The sequence below is a fragment of the Bidens hawaiensis genome, unplaced genomic scaffold (genome assembly GCF_021521415.1).
Source record: "Bidens hawaiensis isolate Kalapana, Puna unplaced genomic scaffold, B.hawaiensis_p1.1 tig00017448_1, whole genome shotgun sequence".
In the NCBI taxonomy this organism is placed as follows: Eukaryota; Viridiplantae; Streptophyta; class Magnoliopsida; order Asterales; family Asteraceae; genus Bidens; species Bidens hawaiensis.
The window spans coordinates 275,005-302,447 of record NW_027492637.1 but is presented as its reverse complement, the minus strand read 5'-3'; the positions used below and the strand labels follow the sequence as shown (position 1 = coordinate 302,447).

The window sequence follows — 27,443 nt, the reverse complement described above, 5'->3', positions numbered from 1 at the left end:
AATTGGGATTAGTAACAATATATGTTTGGTTATTCGGGCTTGGGATTGATTGGGTCGGGTTCGGGATTTGTTAGGTTAACTTTGGTTACTAAGGGTATTATAGTCAATTGGGATTAGTAACAATATATGTTTGGTTATTCAGGCTTGGGTTTGTTCGGGCCGGGTTCGGTTTTAGAGCGAAACTTTAAATGAAGGTCACGTTTTTTGTTCCGTGTTTTCGTTTATGGGTTAATTTTGGATTGGGTTGTTTGTCGGGTTCTTATATGTAAGAGTGTGGTTTTGTTCGGTTATTCTAACTTTATTTATTTGTTTTTAGATTTGTCATGAATCGGGATTTCTTAAGCTCAAGGAGATTGATGATACCATAATGGGAGTAATGCCGTCGCTTTTTGATAGATTGTTTGAGAACAAGCCCACTTTAAATTAGATTTGTATGCTTTTGATGTTGAATTTTGAAAATTTGTATCCTTTAAGTACTATTGATCTATTTTGGAAATGTTGTATGATTTTGGAAACATTATATATATATATATATATATATATATATATATATATATATATGATTGATTTCTTTTGAGAACCACTTTGAGTTTTAAGAACTCGAAAGAACTCAACGTAACAATTTTTTTTCGATTTTTTTTACACATGTGTAATACGTAAGTGTAAGTGATGTACAAAAAATTACGGTATTTTTTACACACCGAATCGACTTTTTACACATGTGTAACTAACGTTTAAACTTGTATAATTATCAAAAATACTTATTCTCTCTCCTGCTTCATTTTTTAAAATTTAATCTCAGCCACATATTTCAAACCGTTTAATTAAATGTGTGGTTCAAAATTGAGTTCTTAAAGTTCTTAAAACTCACCATGGTTCTCAAAATAACCCTCCTCTCTCTCTCTCTATATATATATATATATATATTTATATATATATATATATATATGCAGATGTTTATTTTGCTTAATATTGTTCTTGAGTTAAATATTTAGATTTGTTCTTGAGTCAAAGCTGTATAATTTTGGTATATAATCAGAGCTGTATAAGCTGGATTTTGACAGCTGTATAATCAATGATTTATTTGTGTGTTAGAAGTGGTTTTAAGAGGAAAACCGCTTCAAAGGGAAGCCCGCTTCAAAATAAATATTATTAAAGAAAACCGTTTCAAACGAAACTCAAAATCCATTAGAAGCAATGAGCATAGAAGCGGTCCAAAACCGCTTCTAAGGTACATTATAACCGCTTCTAAGGAACATGTTCTGTAGCATGTCATTCACCAACTTTGTCAACAAGCTCTCCTTGTGTTTGAATATTTTTCTCATTGAATTTTTGGCTTTTCGGCCAAATCAACCAAAACATTATCGCCTATATATCTTTTGTATACATGATTAACATGGATTCATATCATTGCCATATATTCTCTTGGTGACGCATGATCTAGCAATTTATTAGATGTCATGTAAAAAGGAGTTTAAATTCAAATCGAAAGTTTCATATTCTGATATTAAAATGGATATTTGAAAAATAATTGAAATATTTTGATATTTAAATTGAAATATTTTGATATTTAATATTTTTTAAAAAAAAATATTTCAAAAGTAGGGTTCACAACTCGTAAAGTATGAATTAGAGTCCACTAACGCACAAACCTAAAGCCTAAAGTTTAAATGAAGTTATTATTTTTCATTGTTTTGATTCTTTTAAAATTATGTTCGGATTTATATCCGAATTTAATTACAAAGCCCATGTCCGAATCTGAAGTTTCGGATATATTGAGTTTGTTTTCTGATTCAAATCTTTTTTCACAACCGTATCAAAAGTTAGATCTATTCTCTCATTTATGTAAGACAAAAGTCCCTGACATCTGAAATCATAATCTATTTTATCAAAGAACAAAACGAATAAAAGGAGGTACAAACTATGCGTAACAACTCTCTAACTTGAAAGGATGTTGAGTAGCAAAACCCTAGTTTTAATCAATCTCTTAAAGATGCATTCCAGTTCAACCTCCAAATCTTCCACAGCACTCTCCACAGCCTCCAACCGCTCTATCGCACATCTAACGGCGTGTGCGTCACACTTCTCCCACGGGCTCAAACTATTCATCCTCATAAACTTAGCCTTCACCTGGCCAAACCCATTATTATTCATTGAGTTCCTGGCCTTAGGGTTAGGGTTTGGCATGGACATAAGTAACATAAGCGAATCCAATAGCGAAATTATGGTTTCCCTAACTTCACCCAACACATTTGTTACAACCATCAAGTCATCTACATCATCATCATCATCATTCCCGTTGCTCGTACTCGTGTTCTTTGTCATTTTAAGCGATTTTAGCCGTTTTAACATCTGTTTCTTCAGATCCTTTCTATGGTGATGATACACCGAAAATTTCTTTTCGGTTGAAGAGGTTTCACCGAGAGTGATTCGGTGAAATGTGGATTGGAGGTCTTGGATATGAGTTTTGACAAGAAAGAGTATGTCTTTGGTCCTCCCACAAGAATCTAGCATCTTCAATGACGACTCGGACACGATTTGGAGACGTGTTTGGCCTTGTTCGTGTCTCGAGAGAGTGGATTTGAGTTGAGGTGAATGGAGTAAGTCGTTTGTGGAATCATGCAAGTCTTTTAGAGAGAAGAAATTCAAGGTTGACATGGTTGATGAGGATAGGATGTTGAGATGCAAATCTTGAACTTGTTTAAGGTCTAGTATGATGCTGATGATGATGTTGAATAGATGGTGTTTAGTGTATGTATATATAGGAGTTGGTTTAACCTCATGTTATGTTGTTTAGTATATAATATTTGATATGAAAGGAAGAAGGTACGAAAGTGTACGACAGTGATAAAATGGAGACAGCTGGATTGGCTAAGTTTGTCTCCTCATATATTCATGCACCGATGCACGAGTGCATGTGGTATATATCTGTGCACATGTTAAACCATAAATTACGACAGCGGTGGTTTAATTCTATTTCAATTTCCCGTATTTAAGAGCTAGCATGGTTTTTCTTTATGTGCTTTTAAATTTACGTGAAAGAGAGAGGGAGAAAATGAATATGCCTAATATGGATCTATGAGAGGGGAGGAGATAAGGGGAGGGGGCGCTTTTGAGCTATTTTTGTTGGCGGAGCCACGATAAAATAGAATGGCTAAGTCACGTCAATGCCGGTAGGCAGTGAGGTTCAGTATGGTATGTAAGGTTGGTCGTTGTGGTTGGGTTAGTTAAAGCATCATGTTATTAACTCACTGTTACGTAAGCAGTGGGCCTTTAACTAACCAATCATTAATTAGGGTGTTGTTGGTTAACAAGCTAGTTATAGTTGGTGGAAAAAATAAAAAAAACAAATGAAAATTGATTTGTTGTTAGTAGATGACCCCACTTTTTTCATGCCATAACGCTAGTTATTGAGTTAACACCGGCCCCATAACGTGACGGCGAAGTGGTGTAGCCCACGTTATGGGTGTGCCGCCTCAGCTTTGCATCCTCACAAGAAATAGTCTTATGGGGCCCGCCCTCAAATAAGACTTGCCTCATGAATAGAAAATCAAATCAATACATATGTAAATGCCACATCAATTTATCTATTGGCTAAGACTTAGCTCTCACTTTTAGTCGATGACTAAGATTTAGTCTTGTCTTTACACATTTATTATTTTGATCGGTTGTTTTTTACACTCCCATATATTTGTATGTGCTTCAGCTAAATTTCTAACATTCTTAGCCAGCACTTTCTATCAGTCATGTTCTTGATAGACTCATTTTGGTATGTTCAATTATTTTGGCTGAGGCTAAAAGTTAATATTCATTTTGTTAATTTTACAGGTGAAAGTGTTTATTACCGTGATTTTCCATTTAGAATATCCATAAACGGATATTCAAGTACGTATATTATATTTCTTTTTTAAGTATATAAGTATATTTGGAGTAATGACTAATGCATTGGTTCATTTGGGTACACCGATGGAACATCCCAACATTTCAAATAATAATATTTTATATATTTTCTTATTAGGTTATTGACCCGTGTACGACACAGACGGAAATATATAAATCGTTAAACAACAACACTCAAGGAGACAATAACATGATATATAGTTGTTAATATAACATATTCTAAACAAAAAGTTACTTCAACATGCTCAGACTCGAGTTTATAAAATTTCATGATGAAACTATATATTATTAAAATTGTTTACCAAATTTTGTAAAATTATGTGTTTTGTTATGTCTGGTTGTTAGATAATTATTAGTGGCTTTCATCATAAAGTGTAACTTACAATTAAACTTAATAACTTACAATTGCATGTTAAATAATGGTATTTAATTGCATGTTAACTTATAATACATACATTAAACTTAATAACTTACAATTGCATGTTCAAGAGTGAAATTGTAATAAAAATACGTTTAGGAATTTAACTTTAGGAAAAGAGTAAACAAATATATGAAAACATCATTTCATGATGAATATTGTACATGTAGATGTCCAAAATAGGTGTATCATTATTCAAATTGCATGTCGGTAGTACCAATGTAAGTATTAATATTAGTAGTAGCACAATGATGAAGATTCCCTAATTTAAAGTTTTATAAAAAATATGTTATTTTTAAACCAACATTATAAATAATAAACATAGCAGTTGGTCTAAATTATAAACATAGCAGTTGGTCTAAACTATAATCCAAAGGAAAACACAAAATCATTGATATCCATATAAAATCCATTGATAAAACAACACATAACATAAGGAAACACAAATTCATTGATATCCATATGAAGTTCAAATACGACAAATAAAACCAAACTCACAATGTCAAATAAAGGACAATAAACTCAAAAACATCCAAACTCAAACCAAAAAAAAAGAATCCATACATACATGCAAAACGTTGAATTTATTACGAAAATTCCAAATGTGTCCCTTTTATATCTTTTGCACTCCAACGATATCTCCCTCACCAACATTAGCATCAACAATTTGTTGTTCGTCAACCTTCGTCTTGGTTGCAGACGTACCAGTGTCATCATGAACATCGTAAGTGTCATCCAACTTGCACTTGAGTTTTACATCAACGATAGGTAAAGAATTAACTTTTTCGTCAAGCGATGCAAGACGATCAGGAATAACATCTTCAGAAATTGAAATAGGAGTAAAGTGGTTGGACGAAGGCGTACACATATCCTACAAAGAAGTTTAGAAAAATGTTTTGAGTGTACACATTTAGATTTCATGAAATATTATATTTAGAGAAACGGATACATATTCCATTAGTATTTTAATTTCTTATCTTTTCGGTTGACTTCAGGCCAGAGGTTGAGCCAATTGTTAAAGACTGATTGTCGTTATGCTGCACATGAAGTTTAAATTAATTAAATAATAATGAAATAAATACAGATTATGTAGATTTTCATAATTTTAGAAATTTAAATAGGTCATCATACCTGACCATGACCAAGCTGCTTATCAAGTTCATTAAGAACGCTCTCGTCATCCGTTAACTTGCTGACACCGTACACATCATATGAGTTTCTTATATTGTAGTCACTAACCTCTACAATGAACGCAAACTTTTTTTCTAATATAATATTGAGTTCTTCCGGAAATGTGTGCATCGGATCAAGCTTTAACAAAAAAGTAGGAAATTATTGTTAGTTAACATAATCAGAAATCATTTAGGGAATTAAAAAACAGTAACAAAAGAAAGGTAAACTATTTTGTGTTAAAATTAAGTTTGTGTTTACTGAAAGACATGAGAATCATGTTGAACTGCTTAAAAGTATTTTGGTTTTACATTTAAATATATAAAATATGATATGTCTATGATGTTTATTAAAAATTTAACACAAAAGCAATAAAATTAAGACAAAAGCAAAATATTAAATGCAAGACTGTGTACATGACAGAAACAAAAGACACAAACGAAACAAAAGACACAAGCAAAATATTAAACTCAACTGTGTACTCAAGTGTGTATATTATTATCATACCTCAACATCAGTGGTCACAAAATAATCTGCAGCCTTATTAAACAACTGTCTTGCATCACAATCAAACAAAGTTAGCAAAACGACACCGGTGGTATCTTGGACACGAATAGGAATACGGAATCTGAAACATAATGAAGATTATTTCAAAAAGTCTATTAAAACAATGTATAACATTAATATTATTTAAGCAAAAAATATTAGTATAATATATTTTAAACCTACAAAATATTACCTTGGTCCAGCGTTTACCCCTAGATAATTACAACTTGCACTCCTACACTCGTAAACCTTCACTCCATCAACAAAAACCTCAGAAACCTTACAACTACAACGTTTGCAACCGTTCTAGTACCATTCCTTGTTACCTACTATTGCCTTAACGGTACCAATTATGATGACGTTTTTAGCCTACAAACAAAAACATAAAGGAGGTTTTTGTAAAAATGATACTTAAGATGACTTTTTGTAGATAGAAATGGTTATATACCCCCAAAATGCAACAAAGATCACTAATTGAATAGAATTGATAGTTCTTCAGAAACTCATCCTTAACAGTTAATAGCATAGACGAACCAACCGGTTTAGGTATTTCGACATGAACTTGAGAGGATATTTCAAGCAACCTATTATTAATTCAAAGTAAGTCATAAGGTGTTTAACATAAATAATAATGTTTTTAAAGAATAAAATTACATTATAATTTTATAGTTATAAGAAAATACCTCTTCTTGTAATCAAGCACTTCATACAAGTAATCATTGATCAGCAACCTTGAAACAGCATTACCATAAGAGTTGTTGACATATACATTTTCTGCCGAAATCATATTTAGATATGTTTGTTTAAAATTATTAAGTATAAAGAATTTAATGGGTAAAATATAAAAATTTTGATTTACTATACCTCCATAATACTTGACTCTTGCGAATTTGAGAACGATAATGAGATACTCCTCATCTGGGTTGTCAGCAACATATTTGGTAAGTTGCTTCAGATAGTCATCCCATAAAGTGAGATAAATCTTATTGCCACTGGCCAAGAAAATCATAAGTTAAAACAACTGAATTATTTGATTATACATGATAATTTATATTATTAATAATACCTCAAGTCAGCAAACTCCATGGTTCTTCGATTCTGATGTTGTGACTCTCGGAAGAATGAGTTCTTGTTGGTAAAAAACCTGCTGACATGCCCGATTACATCTGGGATAAAATTCAAAAATTATGAAACATATATTAAACGGTCTGTTATATGTAAGGATTGAATGTAAAGAAATTAAAAGTATATTGTTAATAAAGAATCAAGGTAACCTATTGTTCCATCTTGAGGTATGTTCTTGGCTTTGATATCATCAAAGGTAGCTAACGACAATCCATAAAGGTGACCTTTAAACTCATTGGTAATACAAAGACGAGTTTCTAATGTGAAACAGCGCTTGTGTGGGCTGTCAACATAACGGTATGTTGACAGATTTGCACCAAGTGAAGGTTTTCGAACAATCAATGACTGATTCTCACTCAGCCAAACATCATGTTTCGGTATGCAAGCTTTCCTTACATATGCTTGCATCTTGTCACCCTGTTACATTATTAATACGACAAACAATGTAATTATTAAATATATACAATGAGGAAGAAAAAAATTACTAAAAACAATTGTATTTGTATAGAATAATACCATCTCATCTTGTAAAATCATTTCTATGGAACAATCTCTCCGGTTTTATTGTTGTCCTTCAAACGCCATAGTCTGAGAATACGAACTTTCAGTACACAGTCGTTGTTGGAAACATCCAATCCTTGAACATGGTAATGTTTGATGCTTCCATGATGCTGTGTGAGAAAAAATAAGATTAAAGCAAAGATTAAAGATTCAATAATTCATATTTATACTTTGAAGAAAATTAAAAAACCTTGAGAATGACACAAATATGAATGTTCAGTAACGAATTGAGAAATGTGAGATTTGCTTTATTCGGGTTATAGTATATATAGATAAACAGAGTTTGTTAGAAAATTTAAATTTTTAGATTTAAAGGAAAAATGTGTAAATATAGTAAATTTATGGAATACAATTAGGGATTTCAAAAATGTAATTGATAATTGATATTTACTTAATTAGGTAGTAATAACCGAATGTTAAATATTGTCAATTTAGAGAATGTAAATAGGGATTTATTTATAACACAATAATAATAATAATAATAACTGATGACTCATAACATATCAAAATACTGTTATTGATTGAATTTTGGAATATATTACACATTAAAAATTTAACATTTAACATTTAACATTTAACAAATACCATAATTAAATTTGGATTTGGAATCAATTACACAATAAACATAGAAAACATATCAATATGATGAATATCAATCAATGGCCGATTCATGTTAACAAAATTAGACACATTAAGTTGGCTTTGAATTCAAATTGAAATCATTAAAAAGTTGTTAACTTAGAGTAATGATGTGAATCAATAAAAAACAATTACTGTAAATGAAATTTGGAATCAATTATACATTAAAAATTTAACAAACACCATAATTGAAATTTGAAAACAATTACACATTAAACATTAAACATTACACATTAAACATAGGAAACATATCAATTAACATAAACAATTAACAATTCAACATATTATCCTAAGAATGTAAAATACTAACCTAGGTTAATAATCTAACTTATAGGTTAAAAAAAATTAACATAGAAGGTAATTGAAATTTGGAATCAATTACTAACCATCGATGTGAAGATATTATTAACTTACGGATAGACCATCTTTTGTACAGTGGGATCTTCCATCATCTTCTCCAAAGCTTCAACAGACATAACCGGTTCTTTTGTGCCTTTACAATATTAAATAAAACTAAATTAGCATCTACTTTAAAACATCACAATAATGACACATAAATACTAACATAAGAATGTAAAATACTAACAATCGATGTGAATATATGATTAACAATCGTCATGGATCTACTGAAATCGTTTCCCGGATCTAATCAAATCAATCGTTGTTATAAAATAACGGACCATTCTTTTATCGTTGATGGCCAAATTCATAATCCGAACTCCGGTGTCGATTGTATATGAACAATTTAATGAAATCATTATCAGATTGATATCAAATAATGGCCGATTGAAGGGATAATTTGTTGATTAGGTTAATAGGTTAGGTGTGTAGAAAAGGGGCGTGTATTGTAGTTGAAACTTGAAAGAATAGAAAGTTGGAAACTGGGTTTTAGTCAAATGGTTACATTAAATATTTTAATGTGAATTATTAGTATTTTAATTATTAGTGATTGATTTTATTTTTGATTTATTTAATTGGTAAGAAAAATAGAGAAGTGCAAGATATATTTGAAAAGAAAAGAAATTATCCAATAGGAAAGGGGCATGTGGAGGCAAACTAATTTGTTTTAATAGTATAGTAGGGTATAGGAAAAGTTTACTTGGGTTAGTAAGAAAAATAATAATAATAAGGGAAAGATAAGTAGGCTAATTAAATAGATTAATCATGGACTAAAAAGGAAAGCTAGACATTAGGTCGATGGGCTTAAGGGACTATAAATATCCCCTTAAACCCTAAATCTTTCCATTTCCATCCATCTTATCCATCTTATTGTCTCTATACAACCTAAAACACACACACACACCTTACCCATTTGCGGCCGAGAGAGAGAAAGCGAGAACCGAGATCAAACGAGCTAGGATCTTAATAAGCCTTAACCATACAAACAAGATACGAGTTAGAGTTATATATTGGAACTAGCCGCGACCTAGCAAACGATTAAAGGTATGTTCTTGATCTTAAAGCTTACGTTTTTATGAACGGATAGCCATGAAACTTGAACATAGACTAGATCGGGTCTAGATAAAACATAAAGTTAACAACTTGATGATTAAAAATGAACGTAATGGACTCATGGCTAGATACGGTTCATGAAGGAAACCCTAGGTCTAGCTTAAAGAATGTTTGTATGATAAAGGTTCAAGCTTTATGCTAGAAACGGGTATATCTTGATAATGGGATGATATCGGGTGATTAAACGGTTGAGAGCGATGGAGAAAAGTGGTTAATATCCTTGATATGGGCCTGTAGCAACTAACTAGACTAAGGAAAGAAACGAGAAGATAGGCTGATGAGCTGAAAACATCTGACCTGAGGGTTCTCGGCCAAAACTGAGAGTTCTCGGTCAAACATGATGGTTTTCGGTCAGCATGGGATTTCTGCCATGAGGGTTCTCGGTCAAGAACATAGGTTCTCGGTCAACACACGGGTTCTCGGTCAAATTTCATGGGTTCTCTGCCAAGGGTTCTCGGCCACTTAGTCCCCTTTTGACTTTGGGCCTAGCCAGTTGGGCCCAGGTGCCATGATAAACAGTGAGCCTGATTTAACTAAGCCCACATGGTGCTAAGCCCATATCAAACTCAAACCAGACCAGCCCATTATCTTAGGCATAACGAACAGGCCCAATTTAGGAAATACGATGGTTAACTAAAATACCGACTTAGTTAATTATGCAGTTAATATATATATATATATATATATATATATATATATATATATATATATAACAGTTAGTCGTGCACAGTTAAAGAAGGGGATAACGATTAACGGCGAACGCAACAGGATCCAGGTGAGTTTCTAGCCCCATTCCTTGTTATGTTTTCGGGGCTGTGTGCATACTCGATGTGACTGTTAATACATTTATCCTAAGCGATAGGTGTATGCCTTATGTGAAAGTTATGAATGATGGCTCGTCGATACGTGAACGATCTTCGGATATTGCACGTACTGACAAGCCGAAATGTTATGTATAATGAAAGTACGATATGAATGCTTATATGTATGAAAGTTATAAAGTTAATAAAAGAAGGTTAATGTATGGTTGTATGGTAACGAAGAGGGAACCGAACCCTAATAATATTCGAGGAAAGGTATGGTTGTATGGTAACGAAGAGGGAGTCGAACCCTACTAATATTCGAGAAACGAACCATAATAATATTCAAGGAAAGAGGGTACCGAGCCCTAATAATACTCGAGGAAGGAGGGTACCGAGCCCTAATAATACTCTAGGAATGTAGGGCGTAATGCTCTTTATAACGTAAGATATGAATGTAAGTAAGAATGATTGAAAGTATGAAAGTATAAATGAAAGAATGATTGAAAGTATGAAAGTATGAATGTATTGTATGTTGTATGATTAACTAGAACTCACTCAGCGTAGCTGACTTTTAGTATGCACGCAGGTGAGTAGGATGAGGCAGCTCACTTGAGGGGAACACGTGGCATTGAATAAGAGGCTGGCATCGGAGAACTCGAGATGTTTATGTTTAATATTATGATATTTTGAAAGACAAGATGTTTATTATAAGACAAGTTATGGATTTATGTAATGTTTATGAAAGTTTTATATTCCGCGTAAAGTTTTAATTAACTCTGATATTTAGAATTGTGCTTATGAGTAAATCAAACGACCAGAGCACCGGTAACGGGGCCTTACAAGTTGGTATCAGAGAAAGTTCGAGAGATTTAAGCATCCTATATGCTTAGACTCGAGCAGAGAATGGGATTTAAGTAAGAAAAGAAAGAAGATGTCAGTCCAAGAATGCCATGTATCGCTCAAGCAAGTCCGGTAAATGTAAAGTGCATGATTGAATAATGTATGTTAATATTAGAGATAGGATTAATTGATTTCCTTGATTGATTAACTGTTTAAGGTAGAACCAGCACAAATAGACGCATAAAGGGAAGCTTATAGGACATGGAAAGTAACGTGATCAGCTAATCACAGCTGGCCACTATTATTACATGTTAGCCTTACTATCCTTCTACTAAATAGTTCCTTGAGTGATGATGTTTGTGTTTTCCCTTTTAGAATACGATGGCTGGAACGGGAGGAAATGTAGGAGCTGGAGGAATTGCGAGAACTGAAGGTCGCACTGGACGACGTGGCAGGCCTCGTCATGCCCAACAGCCTTCGGTTGAGACAGCTTCCAACACCGGAGATGAGGGAAGCGCAGCTGGAGGAGATCCGAACAACAACGAAGGGGTTCAACTGGATCCCGCAATTCAAGCAGCTATTGTTCAAGTTGTAGCCATTGCTGTAAAGAATATTACTCCTGGAGGGTCTGCTGGAAGCCGTGAAAGAACTGCTGGAGGGGCAGGAGGTGATGGTAGGAGAGATGAGAAAGAAGAGAGGGAGGCCTCGAGTGGGGTTAAGTCTGTGAAAGCCGGTGACGGGAAAAGAGGCCGAGGTGGGTGCAACTATAAGTCATTCAAAGGATGTGACCCGCCGAAGCTGACTAGTTTGGGAGACGCAATCGCTACTCTTCAGTGGATAACCTCCATGGATAAAATCATCCGCATTAGCTAGTGCCGTCCCGACCAAGCTGTAGGTTACGCTACTCAGTCATTCGGTGAAGAAGCAATGTACTGGTGGGAATCGGTTGAGCAGAGGAAGAGTCTGGAGGAAATCAAGGCTATGAAGTAGGAGGATCTGAAAGAACTGGTTATGAAGAAATTCTGTGCTGGCGCCAAGGTTGAGAGGGCGGTGATGAAGTTCCTGAACTTGAAAGCTGGAACGATGACACATCGTGGGTATACCACCGAGTTCAACCGAATGTCTAGTTTGGTACCCGATATGGTCAACACTGAGGCTAAAAGAATCAAGTGCTATGTGAGGGGATTGCCACAAAAAGTCTGCATGCTAGTCAGGACGAGTAAACCTGCTACATTTAACTCTGTTGTCGAACTCGCATAGATGGTTTAAGCAGACCTGGCTGCGGACGACGTTGTGGTGGAAGAAGAAAAGAAGGATAAGAAGTGGGTTGCTCCTGTTAAACAACCCGGTACTCAGTTGTGGAACTCAAAATATAATAAACATAAGGTATAGGAGAACATGTCGTGCAAGACTTGTGGCAAAGCACAAGTTGGTGAGTGCAGGTGGGGTAAGGGTTCCGACGTTTGTTATAAGTGTGGAAAGATACATGCGGGGGAGTGTAGAGTTGGGTCAAATGTTTGCTATAAATGTGGGAAGGCCGGCCATTATACTCATGAGTGCAACGCTAAGCCCGCATGTACAAGTGCGGTAAGACAGGTCATTTCGCTAAGGAATGCACAGATAGTGGAGCCGGAGGAAGAGGAAAGAAGGATGTTGAACCAACAAGGCCAAATACCAGAGCCTACATGCTGACTCAAGAACAAGCTAAGCAGATTCCAGATGTCGTCACAGGTACCTTTCTGGTAAACAGTATTTCCCCTTCTGTATTGTTTAATTCGGGTGCGAACAAAAGTTTCGTAGCCACGCCCTTTAGTAAATTAGCTAAAATGTAATGTTGCCGAGTGTCTGAAACTTTTATAGTACAAACCGCTGGTGACACTTCGGTTAAGATAATGAAAATGGATAAAGAATGTAAGATAGAGTTAGAGGGACATGAGTTCCCTGTTACCTTCTATGTTATGACCTTAGGAGGGTTCGATGTGGTTTTGGAAATGGATTAGTTGTCTGAGTATGAAGCTCAGATAGTGTGTAAGAGTAGGTTGATAAGGTTAAAGTCCTTGTATGGTAGTGCGGTGACGGTTTATGGTGATAAGGAAATTTCTGGGCTTAATGTCATTTCGATGATAAAAGCCGAGGGACTGTTAAGTCGAGGGTGCGGTGCCTACCTGGCGTATGTTGTCAACTCTACGTCCGAGACGAAAGAAATGAAAGATGTTCCTATCGTGTGCGACTACCCAGAAGTCTTCCCAAAGGATCTTCCGGGGTTGCCACCGGAGCGAGAGATGGAATTCCAGATAGACTTAGTACCAGGAGCCCAGCCCGTCGCGAAAGCGCCTTAACGTCTAGCACCGTCCAAGATGAAATAATTGATGTCCCAACTGCAAGAACTCCTCGACAAAGGTTTTATAAGGCCAAGTGTTTCCCCGTGGGGCGCACAGGTATTGTTCGTGAATAAGAAGGATGAGAGTATGAGAATGTGCATAGACTATCGCGAGTTGAACAAGCTTACGGTAAAGAATAGATATCCTTTGCCAAGGATTGATGAACTATTTGACCAACTGCATGGTTCAAGTTGGTTCTCATGAATAGATTTCAGATCAGGTTATCATCAGTTGAAGGTGAAAGAGGCAGACATCCCTAAGACATCGTTTTGGACGCGGTATGGACACTACGAGTTCCTCGTAATGTCATTCGGTCTAACGAATGCTCCCGCATCATTTATGGACATGATAAATAGGGTATGTCGGCCGATGTTGGATAAATCAGTTATCGTCTTCATAGATGATATATTGATTTATTCAAAGAATGAATCTGATCATGCTGAACATCTGAGAGAGGTATTGGAGACTCTGAAGAAAGAAAGGTTATATGCTAAGTTTTTGAAATGCGCCTTCTGGTTACGAGAAGTGCAATTTCTAGGTCACGTGATCAATCCTGAAGGAATCACCGTGGACCCAGCTAAAATTAAAGCAATAACAAACTGGAAGACTCCGCAGAATCCGACTGATATACGAAGCTTCCTAGGGTTAGCTGGCTACTATAGGAGATTCATCGAAGGTTTCTCCAAGATAGCCGCACCGTTGACCGGTATAACCCGAAAGATGATAGTATTCAGTTGGGGAAAGTTCTAAGAAGAAGCTTTTCAGGAATTAAAGAAAAGACTCACGCAAGCTCCAATCCTTGCTTTACCCGATGGTGACGAGGACCTGGTTGTCTGTACCGATGCTTCGCATCGTGGGTTAGGTTGTGTGTTGATGCAACGAGGAAAGGTGATAGCCTATGCGTCTAGGCAGTTGAAAGTCCATGAGAGTACTTATCCGACGCATGATTTGGAACTAGCGGCAGTTGTACATGCCCTCGAGATTTGGAGACACTACTTATACGGTACTAAGTGTACAATCTACACCGACCATAAGAGCTTAGAATATTTCTTTGAGCAGAAAGAACTGAATATGAGACAGAGAAGGTGGTTAGAGCTGATAAAAGACTACGACTGTGATATAAAGTACTATCCTGGTAAAGCCAATGTGGTCGCTGATGCGTTAAGTCGTAAGAATGAGAAAGTCATTGCTACAGTAAAGTCGTACCAGCTGATTATGAATTCAAGCCTTTTTGAAGAAATCATCAAAGTACAGTCAGAGGTGTTAGTAAATGAAGGGTTAGTGAAGAAAGAGAGAGTTTATGGCCAGCAAGACGAGTTGATGGAAAACACTCATGGTGTTAAGACTAGGTTTAACCGTATGTGGATTCCACGCCATGGAGATCTTAGAGGTCGAATCCTAGATGAAGCTCATAAGTCAAGATACTAGATTCATCCTGGAGGTACAAAGATGTACCAAGATTTGAAAAGAAACTACTGGGGCCAGGACTGAAAAACGATGTAGTGGATTATGTTAGTAAGTACTTAACTTGCTTACAAGTCAAAGCCGAACATCAAAAGCCTTATGGGAAAATGCAACCGCTTGAGATACCTGAATGGAAATGGGAACACATCACCATGGATTTCATAACTAAGCTACCTCGAACAGCTAAGCATCATGATACCATCTGGGTGATTGTGGACCGTTTGACCAAAAGTGCTCACTTTCTGCCTATACGAGAGGCTATCTCATCAGAAAAAGTTAGCAAGTTTGTTCATCAAAGAGGTTGTGTCCAAGCATGGAGTGCCGTTATCGATCGTGTCTGATAGAGATACTCGGTTTACTTCGAGGTTTTGGAAGAAGTTCCACGAAGCCATGGGAACTACATTGAACATCAGTACGGTGTATCGGACAGTCTGAAAGGACGGTCCAAACTCTTAAGGATATGCTACGTGCTTGTGTTTTAGACTTTGGCGGAAGTTGGGATGATCATCTGCATTTGGCAGAGTTATCCTATAACAACAGTTACCATTCAAGTATTGGTATGCCATCGTTTGAGATGCTTTATGGTAGATGATGTAGAACCCCGGTATGTTGGGGAGAGGTTAGTTAGAAAGAGATGGGAAGTTTAGAAGTTGTTCAAGAAACGTCTTCAAAGTTCGATCAGATTAAGACAAGAATGAAAGCGGCTCAGAACATGCAGAAGTTGTATGCTGATAAGCGGCGACGACCAATTGAGTTCAACATTGGTGACAATGTGATGCTCAAGGTCTCGTCCTGGAAGGGAATCATTAGATTCAGAAAAAGAGGAAAGTTGAGTCCAAGGTACATTGGACCGTTTAAGATTTTAGATCGTGTGGGTGAAGTAGCTTATAAGCTAGATTTGCCCGAGGAGCTGGAAGGAATTCACTCAACCTTCCATGTTTCCCATCTGAGAAAGTGTCTGGCTGATGACACGTCGCACGTGCCATTAATGGACATTGAGGTTGATGAACAGTTTAACGACAATTAGCAACCAATAAAGATAGTTGACGGCAAGGAGAAGCAACTTTGTCGTAAGGTTATACCCTTGGTGAAAGTGATATGGAAGCACCGCAAGGGATGCCACATGGGAAGTCGAGGAAGAGATGCGCAAGTTTTACCCTAATCTGTTCATGTAATAGTTAGGTTTCAGGGACGAAACCTCTTTAAGGAGGGAAGACTTGTAACATCCCAACATTTCAAATAATAATATTTTATATATTATTTCTTATATAGGAAAAGTTTACTTGGGTTAGTAAATAAAATAATGATAAAGAGGAAAAGATAAGTAGGCTAATTAGATAGATTAATCATGAACTAATAAGGAAAGCTGTGCCTTAGGTCCATGGGCTTAAGGGACTATTAATACCCCCATAAACCCTAAATCTTTCCATTTCCATCCATCTTATCCATCTTATTCTCTCTATATAACCTGAAACACACACACACCTTACCTATTTGGGGCCGAGAGAGAGAAAGCGGGAACCGGGATCAAACGAGCTAGGATCTTGATAAGCCTTAACCATACAAACAAGATACGAGTTAGAGTTACATATTGGAACTAGCCGCGACCTAGCAAACGATTAAAGGTATGTTCTTGATCTTAAAGCTTACATTTTTATGAACGAATAGCCATGAAACTTGAACATAGACTATATCGGGTCTATATAAAACATAAATTTAACAACTTGATGATTAAAAATGGACGTAATGGACTCATGGCTAGATACGGTTCATGAAGGAAACCCTAGGTCTAGCTTAAAGAACGTTTGTATGATAAAGGTTCAAGCTTTATGCTAGAAACGGGTAAATCTTGATAATGGGATGATATTGGGCGATTAAACGGTTGAGAGCGATGGAGAAAAGTGGTTAAAATCCTTGATATGGGCCTGTAGCAACTAACTAGACTAAGGAAAGAAACGAGAAGATAGGCTGATGAGCTGAAAACATCTGACTTGAGGGTTCTCGGCCAAAACTGAGAGTTCTTGGACAAACCTGACGGTTTTTGGTCAGCATGAGATTTCTGCCATGAGGGTTCTCGGTCAAGAACATAGGTTCTCGGTCAACACACGGGTTCTCAGTCAAATCTCATGGGTTCTCTGCCAAGGGTTCTCGGCCACTTAGTCCCCTTTTGACTTTGGGCCTAGCCAGTTGGGCCCAGGTGCCATGATAAACAGTTAGCCTAATTTAACTAAGCCCACATGGTGATAAGCCCATATCAAACTCAAACCAGACCAGCCCATTATCTTAGGCATAACGAACAGGCCCAACTTAGATAATATGATGGTTAACTAAAATACCGACTTGGTTAATTATGCGCTGGATCCTGTTGCGTTCGCCGTTAATCGTTATCCCCTTCTTTAACTGTGCACGACTAACTGTTATATATATATATATATATATATATATATATATATATATATATATATATATTAACGGCGAACGCAACAGGATCTAGGTGAGTTTCTAGCCCCATTCCTTGTTATGTTTTCGGGGCTGTGTGCATACTCGATGTGACTGTTAATACATTTATCCTAAGCGATAGGTGTATGCCTTATGTGAAAGTTATGAATTATGGCTCGTCGGTACGTGAACGATCTTCGGATATTGCACGTACTGACAAGCCGAAATGTTATGTATAATGAAAGTATGATATGAATGCTTATATGTATGAAAGTTATAAAGTTAATAAAAGAAGGTTAATGTATGGTTGTATGGTAACGAAGAGGGAACTGAACCCTAATAATATTCGAGGAAAGGTATGGTTGTATGGTAACGAAGAGGGAATCGAACTCTACTAATATTCGAGAAACGAACCATACTAATATTCGAGGAAAGAGGGTACCGAGCCCTAATAATACTCGAGGAAGGAGGGTACCGAGCCCTAATAATACTCGAGGAAGGAGGGTACCGAGCCCTAATAATACTCGAGGAATGTAGGGCGTAATGCTCTTTATAACGTAAGATATGAATGTAAGTAAGAATGATTGAAAGTATGAAAGTATAAATGAAAGAATGATTGAAAGTATGAAAGTATGAAAGTATGAATATATTGTATGTTGTATGATTAACTAGAACTCACTCAGCGTAGCTGACTTTTAGTATGCACGCAGGTGAGTAGGATGAGGCAGCTCGCTTGAGGAGAACAAGTGGCATTGAATAAGAGGCTGGCATCAGAGAACTCGAGACGTTTATGTTTAATATAATGATATTTTGAAATACAAGATATTTATTTTAAGACAAGTTATGGATTTATGTAATGTTTATGAAAGTTTTATATTCCGCCTAAAATTTTAATTAACTCTGATATTTAGAATTGTGTTTATGAGTAAATCCAACGACCAGATATAGGGCACCGGTAACGGAGCCTTACAATCGATCCTCATTTCAAGTTTGATTGAGGAAATAAAGATGTTAAGTTTTCTTTGGATCAAGAATATGGCTAAGAAAAAGTGGTCTATCGTGGAAAGATTAGTGTAGATTCCGGATGTAACGAGGTTCTTTGGTTGGGTGGTTGGGGTTTGTTTGGGAGGTTTTGCTATGGTGGAGTGTGGCGTGTTTGTATTGATTTGTCTAGCTTCTTGCTAGATGTTCATAATAATATTGTTTGTTGGTTGCTCAAAATAATAATAATAATAATAATAATAATAATAATAATAATAATAATAATAATCTTATATTATTCTATTGATCAGTAGACGTGGACGCTACAATATGGTATTTGGTATTAAGAATGCGTTATTAAACGAGTAATAGTTAATCTTATATTATTTATAAATTGATTTACGATAATTGGTTTTGTATATAATTGGTTTTGTATAATTTGAATTGAACTTTTTATAATACGAATAAGTTGAAATTATCAACTGTTAGTCTCTTACTATCCCTACATCCGTATCCATGTGAAATACGTACGCCACCAACCTGGCTGTTGGATGTTGTATAATAATGCAAACAAATGATGCAACAAATAAATTGGACAAAATAATGCAGATCAAATAATATATATATATATATATATATATAACGTTTAATACATAACTAATTTAAACATTGACATATTATGCTATCTTATATTTATATTAAACTTCATTATAATATATAATCTTTTTGTATGATTGATACTACATGACTATCCTCGATCTAGTTAAAATAGCCATCAAATTAGAGCCTTTGACCTAGTGGATCTTAATGGGTTATATAATGCTTTGTCTTTCTATATGGTAAGTGTTTAAATTTCGCGAATGGGAAAGAAAATAAAAACGTCATTAAAAAATAGCTTCAAATATGATTAATGTCAGTATTTAAAGTATATATGAACTATAATTTGTTATGAGTAATTAATCTTTGTATGAACTATAATCCGTTCGTCCGGACTAGTGGCCAACTCAGGCTACCTTTAGCCAATGGGGGCCGCGTACGGAGTACCCGGCGTTACTTAGTTGGTCGTTCAAAAAAAAATTATAATACTTCTTTGATTGTTTCGTATAGAAGTTATTCTTTTTTTTTTAATGTATACAGTTTAAATAAACGTTATTTTATTAATATAAATTAATATTGTTTGTTAGAGCCATTGAAATGTTTTGTGTGGAGGGGAGAAAAAGAATAGGCAAACCAAAACTGGAATTGATGTGCGGATTAGGAATTTTGTTAAGAGTTACACTTTTTTAAAGACATGGTCGAGAATAATATTGGTGGAGACGTAGAAATAAGATCAAGGATTTTTAGGGGTATGTACTAAAGCGTTGTCTTAGGGGCTTGTGGCATTTGCACATCACCTTCTTTTATTTTCTCTAAGATAATTTATGTGTTACTATTATCCTTTTACCATATGTTTGTTGTTTGATATCTTACCAATCCTATATGTCGAGTTTCTCTTAGAGCATTCACATCTCACACTATATATTACTTTTATCTCTAGAATATAAAGAAAAATATAGTTTTTCACTTAGTAAGCTTTAAGATACCATTCATCACTCTTGAAGCATTCACATTCCGACACAAAACTCGTTTTGATCCGAACCCCGTTTCCGACCCGAAACTGTTTCGTCCCAAACTCGTTTTGACCCGAACTATGTTCCGGCTTAAAACTCGTTCTAACCCGATACCTGTGAACTACCATAATAAGCTTGGGATAGTTTTTGATACACACACCACACCATCAATATAAAATAGTGTCCATGGTTTACCTTCTCTTTACCTTTAATTATATTCTCCAAATTAGTTAAACAACCTACAAAAAGTTATGCTTTTCATATATTTTTCTTTAAAGAATATTTTAACAGTCTAACCTATGTATGTAATACCATTAAAAGACTATGTTAGTTTGCAAAGTAACAACTTTTTTTGTATTATGTAAGGAAAAAAGTACTTATTTATTTGAGTACTTAACGCCATAAAACATAACACAAATCAACCCATTAAAGAATAAACCCATGGGAACATAGAAAACACAAGTATGATTTGCTCCTAAATCGTCTAAAACGACAAAACACTTCATTTATAAAAAACAGTTTCAATATGAATTTATTATGGTTGAATCCATTTAACATGAATCAAATTATATTGGCACGTATACATGAACAAAGAAACTTATTTGTGCATATAACTAGCTTGGCTATAAAACGCAAGTAACACGCGCACAAGGGGAACAAGGAAAACGCTTTGAAGCGTTAACTAAGGCGTGTCTTTTTACAGAAAATGTTCAAAAAATATCAGAATTTTTAATAATCCAAAAAATCAAAATCTTACTAATCCCAGTATGCAACAAAAATAATGTTTCAAATATTCATTTTCGGAACATTATTGCAGTGACAACACTTCGCCTAAGGAAATTCAACTATACAAATAAATTAATAAAAAAATACTAAAAACAAATAAATATTCGTCCGTGATTCGTTGTTTGGAAAAAGAGTCAGCCTTTGATGAGTAGCGGGTCATGGATATCTACCCGAGCTTCCTCCACAACAGAGGAGCTCTCAGTCCCAGTGCCATCTAAATCGGCACCTTCAGCCAAAGCGTTGTCAAGCGCTGACTTGGCAACTTTCATAACGACCAGCATTAGGATCACTGAAAGCAATTTAAAGTATGAATGTTATGCATGATACCAAAAAAAAAACGACAAATGTTTTACTTAAGGATTTGATTATGTGCTGCAACTTACCAGACACAAAAAAACTTAAAATAACAAATGCCTGCATACACCAAAAAAATACATAGCAAATGTCAACATCCAATAGAAATTGTTTTTGTTCGATTCACACATCATGCAGAAGTGTTATATTCCTTACTTTGAAGAGTTCAGACTTTAGAGTCTACGAGCAACACATAAACACTTGTACACACTGCCTTTACTGTATGCATAAATCATAATGGTATGCCACTATTTCTTTAAAGCACTACGTATAAGTGTTATGCGCTTCTCGTGGTTCGATACTTGATACTAGTTTTGAATTGAGCATGATCTCATCTTAAAAGCATTAAGCATAGGCATTTTAGCAAATATAGAGCGCCGTTCAATGCAGAACCAATTTTAAGTAGAGAACTGCGAGAACCACATTAATACATGTGTATAAATACACTCACACACATGTATATAAGGTGAGGGACCACTACTTATTGTGAAAATTTTTTAATTTTATGACTTTTCATATATTTTAAAGTAACTTTGTGTTTCTTACATACATGTGTAGGATATGTGCATAAAAACCATCAAACTAATTTGTTCATGTATGCTTTTATCTGTACTGTTTAGCTACACATGCTAATTTGTTAATAATGTTTTATATTTGTAGTGTTTACTTACATATGTGTAGGTTATATACATAAACAAACAATCAAACTAGCATGTTCATTTTTTATTTTTATTTTTCAATTTTAGGAGAGAGGAGTATGAAACAACAAACATTGCATTTATACCATTTTCTTTTTATTACATACATATACCTATGTATATACATATATTTCTATATGCGTGTGTGTATAAGATTAACATGAAGAAGGCATCTCTTACCCAACGAGTTTTTGAGAACTGATCCCAACCATGAGTAACATCAGCTAGATCTTTCAAAGTTGTTCCAACATATACAAGCGCAAAGGTAATAGGCTGTACAAACAGAACAAGTTTCAACGAGCCATACAACTAACTACACATAATATACGTGTGTATGCCTTCAAAACAAATATATAATCAAATATCATTATTTAGTGAAGTAACAATACCATCATTCCCAACCATGAAGCCAGCACATACTCGCATACGGAAATTGGAGTTACAGACAAAAGGTAATTCATCATGTTAAACGGAAGCAATGGAACAAGCCGAAGCAGAAAGACGATCTGCAAAAATAAATATAAAAAACACACTATATTAAACTACCATATAACAAAGAGTCAAAATGGTCTTTTAAACGAACCTTAAATCCGGATTTCTGAATAGCGATTGAAACGGCTTTAAACTGTGGATAATCACCCAACATAGAAATGACATATGATCTGAAAATCTGTACAACAGCTTAAGGTGAAACAAGATTAGCGACATTTTACGTAAGATGAATAAAGAACAAGAGTCTCGGAAAACATAAGGCTTACTGTTCTGCCAAGAAGAAATGCTGCAGTAGCACCTAAGACAGCACCAGTTGAGTCAGCAAGGAGACCTGTAGCCAAACCGAACAGATAGTCGCCACCCAGCTGGAAGAGATGCGAGTAACACAGAATTGTCAAAAGAGAAAAAAATAAATTTAAAATGAGATAAAAACAGAACAATGATTAAAAAATGATTGTGGTGGAAATGTGGAATAAGGCTGTTTAAATCTCATGGTTCGCAGCTTGCTCGAAACACACTAGGAAAAGCTTGAAAAAACTTGCTTAAAATTGGCTCGTCCTGTAAACGAGCCGGGCCCAAGCCAAGCCCAAGCGAAACGAGCCGGGCTCAGAATTATATACTCATAATAAAAATAAAAATAAAAACTTTTAGGCATATGACATATATTAGTGAAAAAAAATATAAAAATAATATTAAAAAATTCGTTTGGCTCGTTTAAAATTAAAAACAATTTTTTAAATATGTAAACTAGAGCCCAAAATTGTGACCCAAATTTTAATATATATAAATTAGGAATTCAATAGTTTATAAATTCTGCATTTTGCGTACGTTACAAATATAAATATTGTTTTTAGTTTTTATATGCATCAATATTAGTCAAAAATTTAAATTTAAAAACAAATCAGATGGCTCGAGCTTTTGGCAAGCCGAGCTCATTTCAACTCATTAAGATAAACGAGTCTGCTGGGCTCTGTTTCTAAACGTGCCTGAGCCCACCCTGGCTCGGCTTGTTTAGAGCCCTATGGTGGATGCATAGGTGCGGGGTTGAGATCTTACGGTAAGTACTGACGCAGGAAGTGCAAGAACTGTTAATGGAATATATGCAAGGGCCCTGCAGTGTGGATTATAAAACAAATAAAATTACTGATAAGTTTTGACTTACTAGTTCTGGATTATTAAATCTGACACGTGTAATAAAAAGACGGCTTGTTCAGCTTTATATGTATAACCCGTTTGATAAACAGGCCGTGTTCGGATTGACCTATTAAATAGAGAGCCTCGTCAACCCATTTATTACAATCCACCAACCCATTTACCACGTTTATCCGTTTGACTAGTTAAGATGCACGGGTTAAACGGGTTGTGTCTGGGTTACACGAGTTTAAATGTGTCGAGGTTAGGGTTCATATATCTGACACAAATTATAGATGGGCCATATTCAGGTTCAACAATTCAACCCCGACACTATTGACACCTTATATTTTAAAGGCATGTGTAGATTGACAATACTTACAATACAAGAGGACCCCATGGACCAAGATCTTCTTCCACCCATAACAAAAAGTCTTTCAAAGCCTGTATTGTATATACAAACACAAACATCTCAACCAATACTTAAAGAATCACTCTTTAACTTAGGGCTAGCAATTTCTGACACAGGCTTGTTAACACAACAAGAAGCGACAAAGTTAAACAATTTCGGTCCGGCTTAACATGCTTCGTGTCTTAAACAAGTCAACATGTTCAAGACATGTTTAAATTCGTGTCTTAACTTGTTTATTTTTTAATATTTAAAAAATAATAATAATAATAATAATAATAATAATAATAATAATAATACATGCTCTACTTAGTTTTACGTGCCCTTAACATTACAGCAAAACAGAGATAAATAATTGGGTAATGATTGATGCAGAGTTTTGACTACGCCAACTTTTTCCAAAACTTTGAAAAGCTGACTGGACGTCACGTGACGCAAAACACCCAGTGGTGCATAGTTTTGATTATGCATGGTCTTATGGCCTTCAACTTGAGTTGATACCCAATAAACAATTTCTAAACCCTAGTTATCGTGGCTGTCTAGCACCATTGTGTCATGTTATAAACATTCATGTATTCACACATCGATAACACAGAAACAGATACCAAAAAAACCAAACACAAATAATGCAATTAAAAAATCCGAATCCGAATTCAAATCGGATTAGAATTTTAATCCAAAAGCAAACTACATATGTGACTATAGATGTAAACAGATCCAAAATGCATGAATGAATAATAACAAATAATAATAATAATAATAATAATAATATGACCTTTTCGACGGGAAGAGTATAACAGGCGATGCCGATGCCAACAAAGAGAAGAACGAGGACAGTGTTTCGAATAAGAGAACCCCAATTCAAATCTGAAGATGACGACGACGCCATTAATTAATATTACTTGATTTCGATTTTGTTAATGTTAATGTTTGGAATGTGTTAGTTTGAAGCCCTGTGTTGTGTTCAGTTGTTTTGTGTTCCGATGTATGTGAATTGTGATATGTTTACCATACGACACGTGTGCATTTCGTAAAATTTAGATACGTGGAAAATGCGATGCTTTTTTTTTTGCGATATACGTGAAGTTGGATCTTCGATGACCAAATTAATTGTTGGATAGACAACAAAAAAAGGTTTTAATTATGTATTTCGTTGTTCTGGTGTAAGAGGTTAGCAGTTTTTTTAGTGTAGACGTATGTTTGATTTTCACTTGAGTAAGTTTGTAGTTTAAACTCAACAGGGCGTGAGGGTTTATGGATTTCATTTGGTTCCCACACATGAGGGGTACTGTCTCATGGGCATAGGCCAAAAAGCAGGCCCGGCCCATGGGCAGGGCAGGGTGGGCACAGGCCCCAGGCCCACTTTTCTTTAAGGGCCCATTAAATTTATATATATATATATATATATATATATATATATATATATATATATATATATATATATATATGTATTTAAGCCTATTTGTATTAAAAGCCCATATCTTTTAATTAATGATAACAAAATTAAAATAGATGTAAGGTTTTTTTATTGTGTCGGATGTTTGTATTAAAATACGGTACATACATGGAGGGTAACCGACCATCAGACTTCTGACCGGCAAATTGATAGCTTCTGTTTGGCCGGCGCCGGCTCCGACGACCAAGACCAAGAACACTCGACCAAGACGAACACTCGAATTGATAGCTTCTGTTTGGTTGTCTAACTCGACTCCGATTGCCGACCATCAGACTACTGACCGGCGAATTGATAGCTTCTGTTTGTTCCTTCTGACCTTCTGTTTGTATTATTGATTTTCAATTGTTCGATTGTTTGTCTTCCAGAGTCCACTCTTCAAACCTTCAAGGAAAAGGAAAAAACAATTATGAGGTGAGTTGGTGGTGAGGATCTAATGTTATAGTTTATTAGTTATTTAAATTTCTTGTTTATTATTGTTAATTTTTATTTAAGTTTTATGAAAAATAATTTAATATTTGATATCTTTTATGAGTTTATAGGTTGGACAATTGATTATTGATAGTTAATAAGTTATGTTAATATTTGATTATTGAAAACGATGTTTTAGAGACCATGGATTACAAAGAGTTAATCGAGGGTTTTGCTTCCAAAAATGCCAAAAGAGCATCACGATTCGTTTAAGTACTTTTGTTAGATCTTTTGCTATTTTTTTTTTGTATTTTAGGCCTTTTTGTTTTTAATGTCCCGGGCCTTGTTTTTTTTTTTGTATTCTCAGAGACGGCCCTGCCAAAAAGGATAAGTTTACACGTCAGATTCTTTGATGTTATAAAATAAATAAATTATGTCCTCATATTGTAGCACATAGGCTTGACGCACATTTTGTAACACTTAGGGATAATAATTGGCGTTGCATAAGAATTTGGATTTTTATTATTGTTAAAACGAATTCAGGTAATTGGGCAAGTATCACGTGATACCATACTAGTTCTGGTATTCAATTTCTACTCAAGTTTGGATTTTAGCATCTTAAATTTAACGCATCATCGATATGTTTGGTCTGTTTGGTATGAAATAATGAAATAAACGATGGAACGTAACTAAACGAGGAAATGGAATGGACAAGGTAATGAAATTGATCATTATTATTCCATTGACATGTTTGGTTACCGTATGGGAATGACATGAATTATTAATTTTTTGGTAAGATAGAAAAAGTCAAAATTAAATAAAAATGATAGTGAGTGACGGTGAGATGGTGGTGGTGAGTGGTGGGCGGCAGTGGCGATGGGCGAGAGCAATCGGTGGGTGGTGGCGGGCGACGGAGGCGGTGGTGAGAGGACAATGAGTGGTAGTGGTGGGAGGGTGGTAGAGGTGATATAGTGTGAAAGAAGTAAGGGTGTTCATGGTTCGGTTCGAAACCGTGAAACCGCCCAAACCGGCCATCAGTTTGGTTTCGCGGTTGGTTTTTTTTCTTAGCTCTCGGTCGGTTGGTTTGAAAATTTCCAAACCGTAGTGAACGGTTTGGTTTACGGTTTGAACCAAAACCAAACCGCATAAAACCGGACCGGACCGTATGATTTATTTATATGTGTTTTTTTAATATTTCATAATATATAATAATATATATGTGTGTGTATAAATTTATAACTATACATATATATTATTTTATATAATATATATGTGTATATACATGAATACTACTAAACATGTATCAAAATATTGATAGTA

General features: G+C 35.1%; 3 protein-coding genes across 3 annotated transcripts; all 3 read right to left on the bottom strand.

Moving 5' to 3' along the window:
• Positions 1-1,938: 1,938 nt before the first annotated feature.
• On the bottom strand, positions 1,939-2,658 carry LOC143553912 (uncharacterized). Its single transcript, XM_077043799.1, has one exon. It carries the CDS (start codon positions 2,656-2,658, stop codon positions 1,939-1,941), a length of 720 nt encoding a protein of 239 aa, XP_076899914.1.
• A 2,273-nt stretch (positions 2,659-4,931) lies between these two features.
• Positions 4,932-7,696, bottom strand: LOC143553910 (uncharacterized). Its single transcript, XM_077043798.1, has 11 exons — positions 7,676-7,696; positions 7,309-7,576; positions 7,101-7,200; positions 6,899-7,026; positions 6,718-6,808; positions 6,483-6,618; positions 6,371-6,403; positions 6,228-6,283; positions 5,996-6,116; positions 5,450-5,629; positions 4,932-5,189 (listed from the first exon to the last, which is right to left on the bottom strand). Exons 1-11 carry the CDS (start codon positions 7,694-7,696, stop codon positions 4,932-4,934), a joined length of 1,392 nt encoding a protein of 463 aa, XP_076899913.1.
• A 13,445-nt stretch (positions 7,697-21,141) lies between these two features.
• LOC143553909 (uncharacterized) lies at positions 21,142-25,148 on the bottom strand. Its single transcript, XM_077043797.1, has 9 exons — positions 25,035-25,148; positions 24,233-24,294; positions 23,776-23,830; positions 22,986-23,084; positions 22,811-22,897; positions 22,617-22,733; positions 22,408-22,500; positions 21,559-21,589; positions 21,142-21,464 (listed from the first exon to the last, which is right to left on the bottom strand). Exons 1-9 carry the CDS (start codon positions 25,146-25,148, stop codon positions 21,310-21,312), a joined length of 813 nt encoding a protein of 270 aa, XP_076899912.1. The 3' UTR covers positions 21,142-21,309.
• Between the last annotated feature and the right edge of the window lie 2,295 nt (positions 25,149-27,443).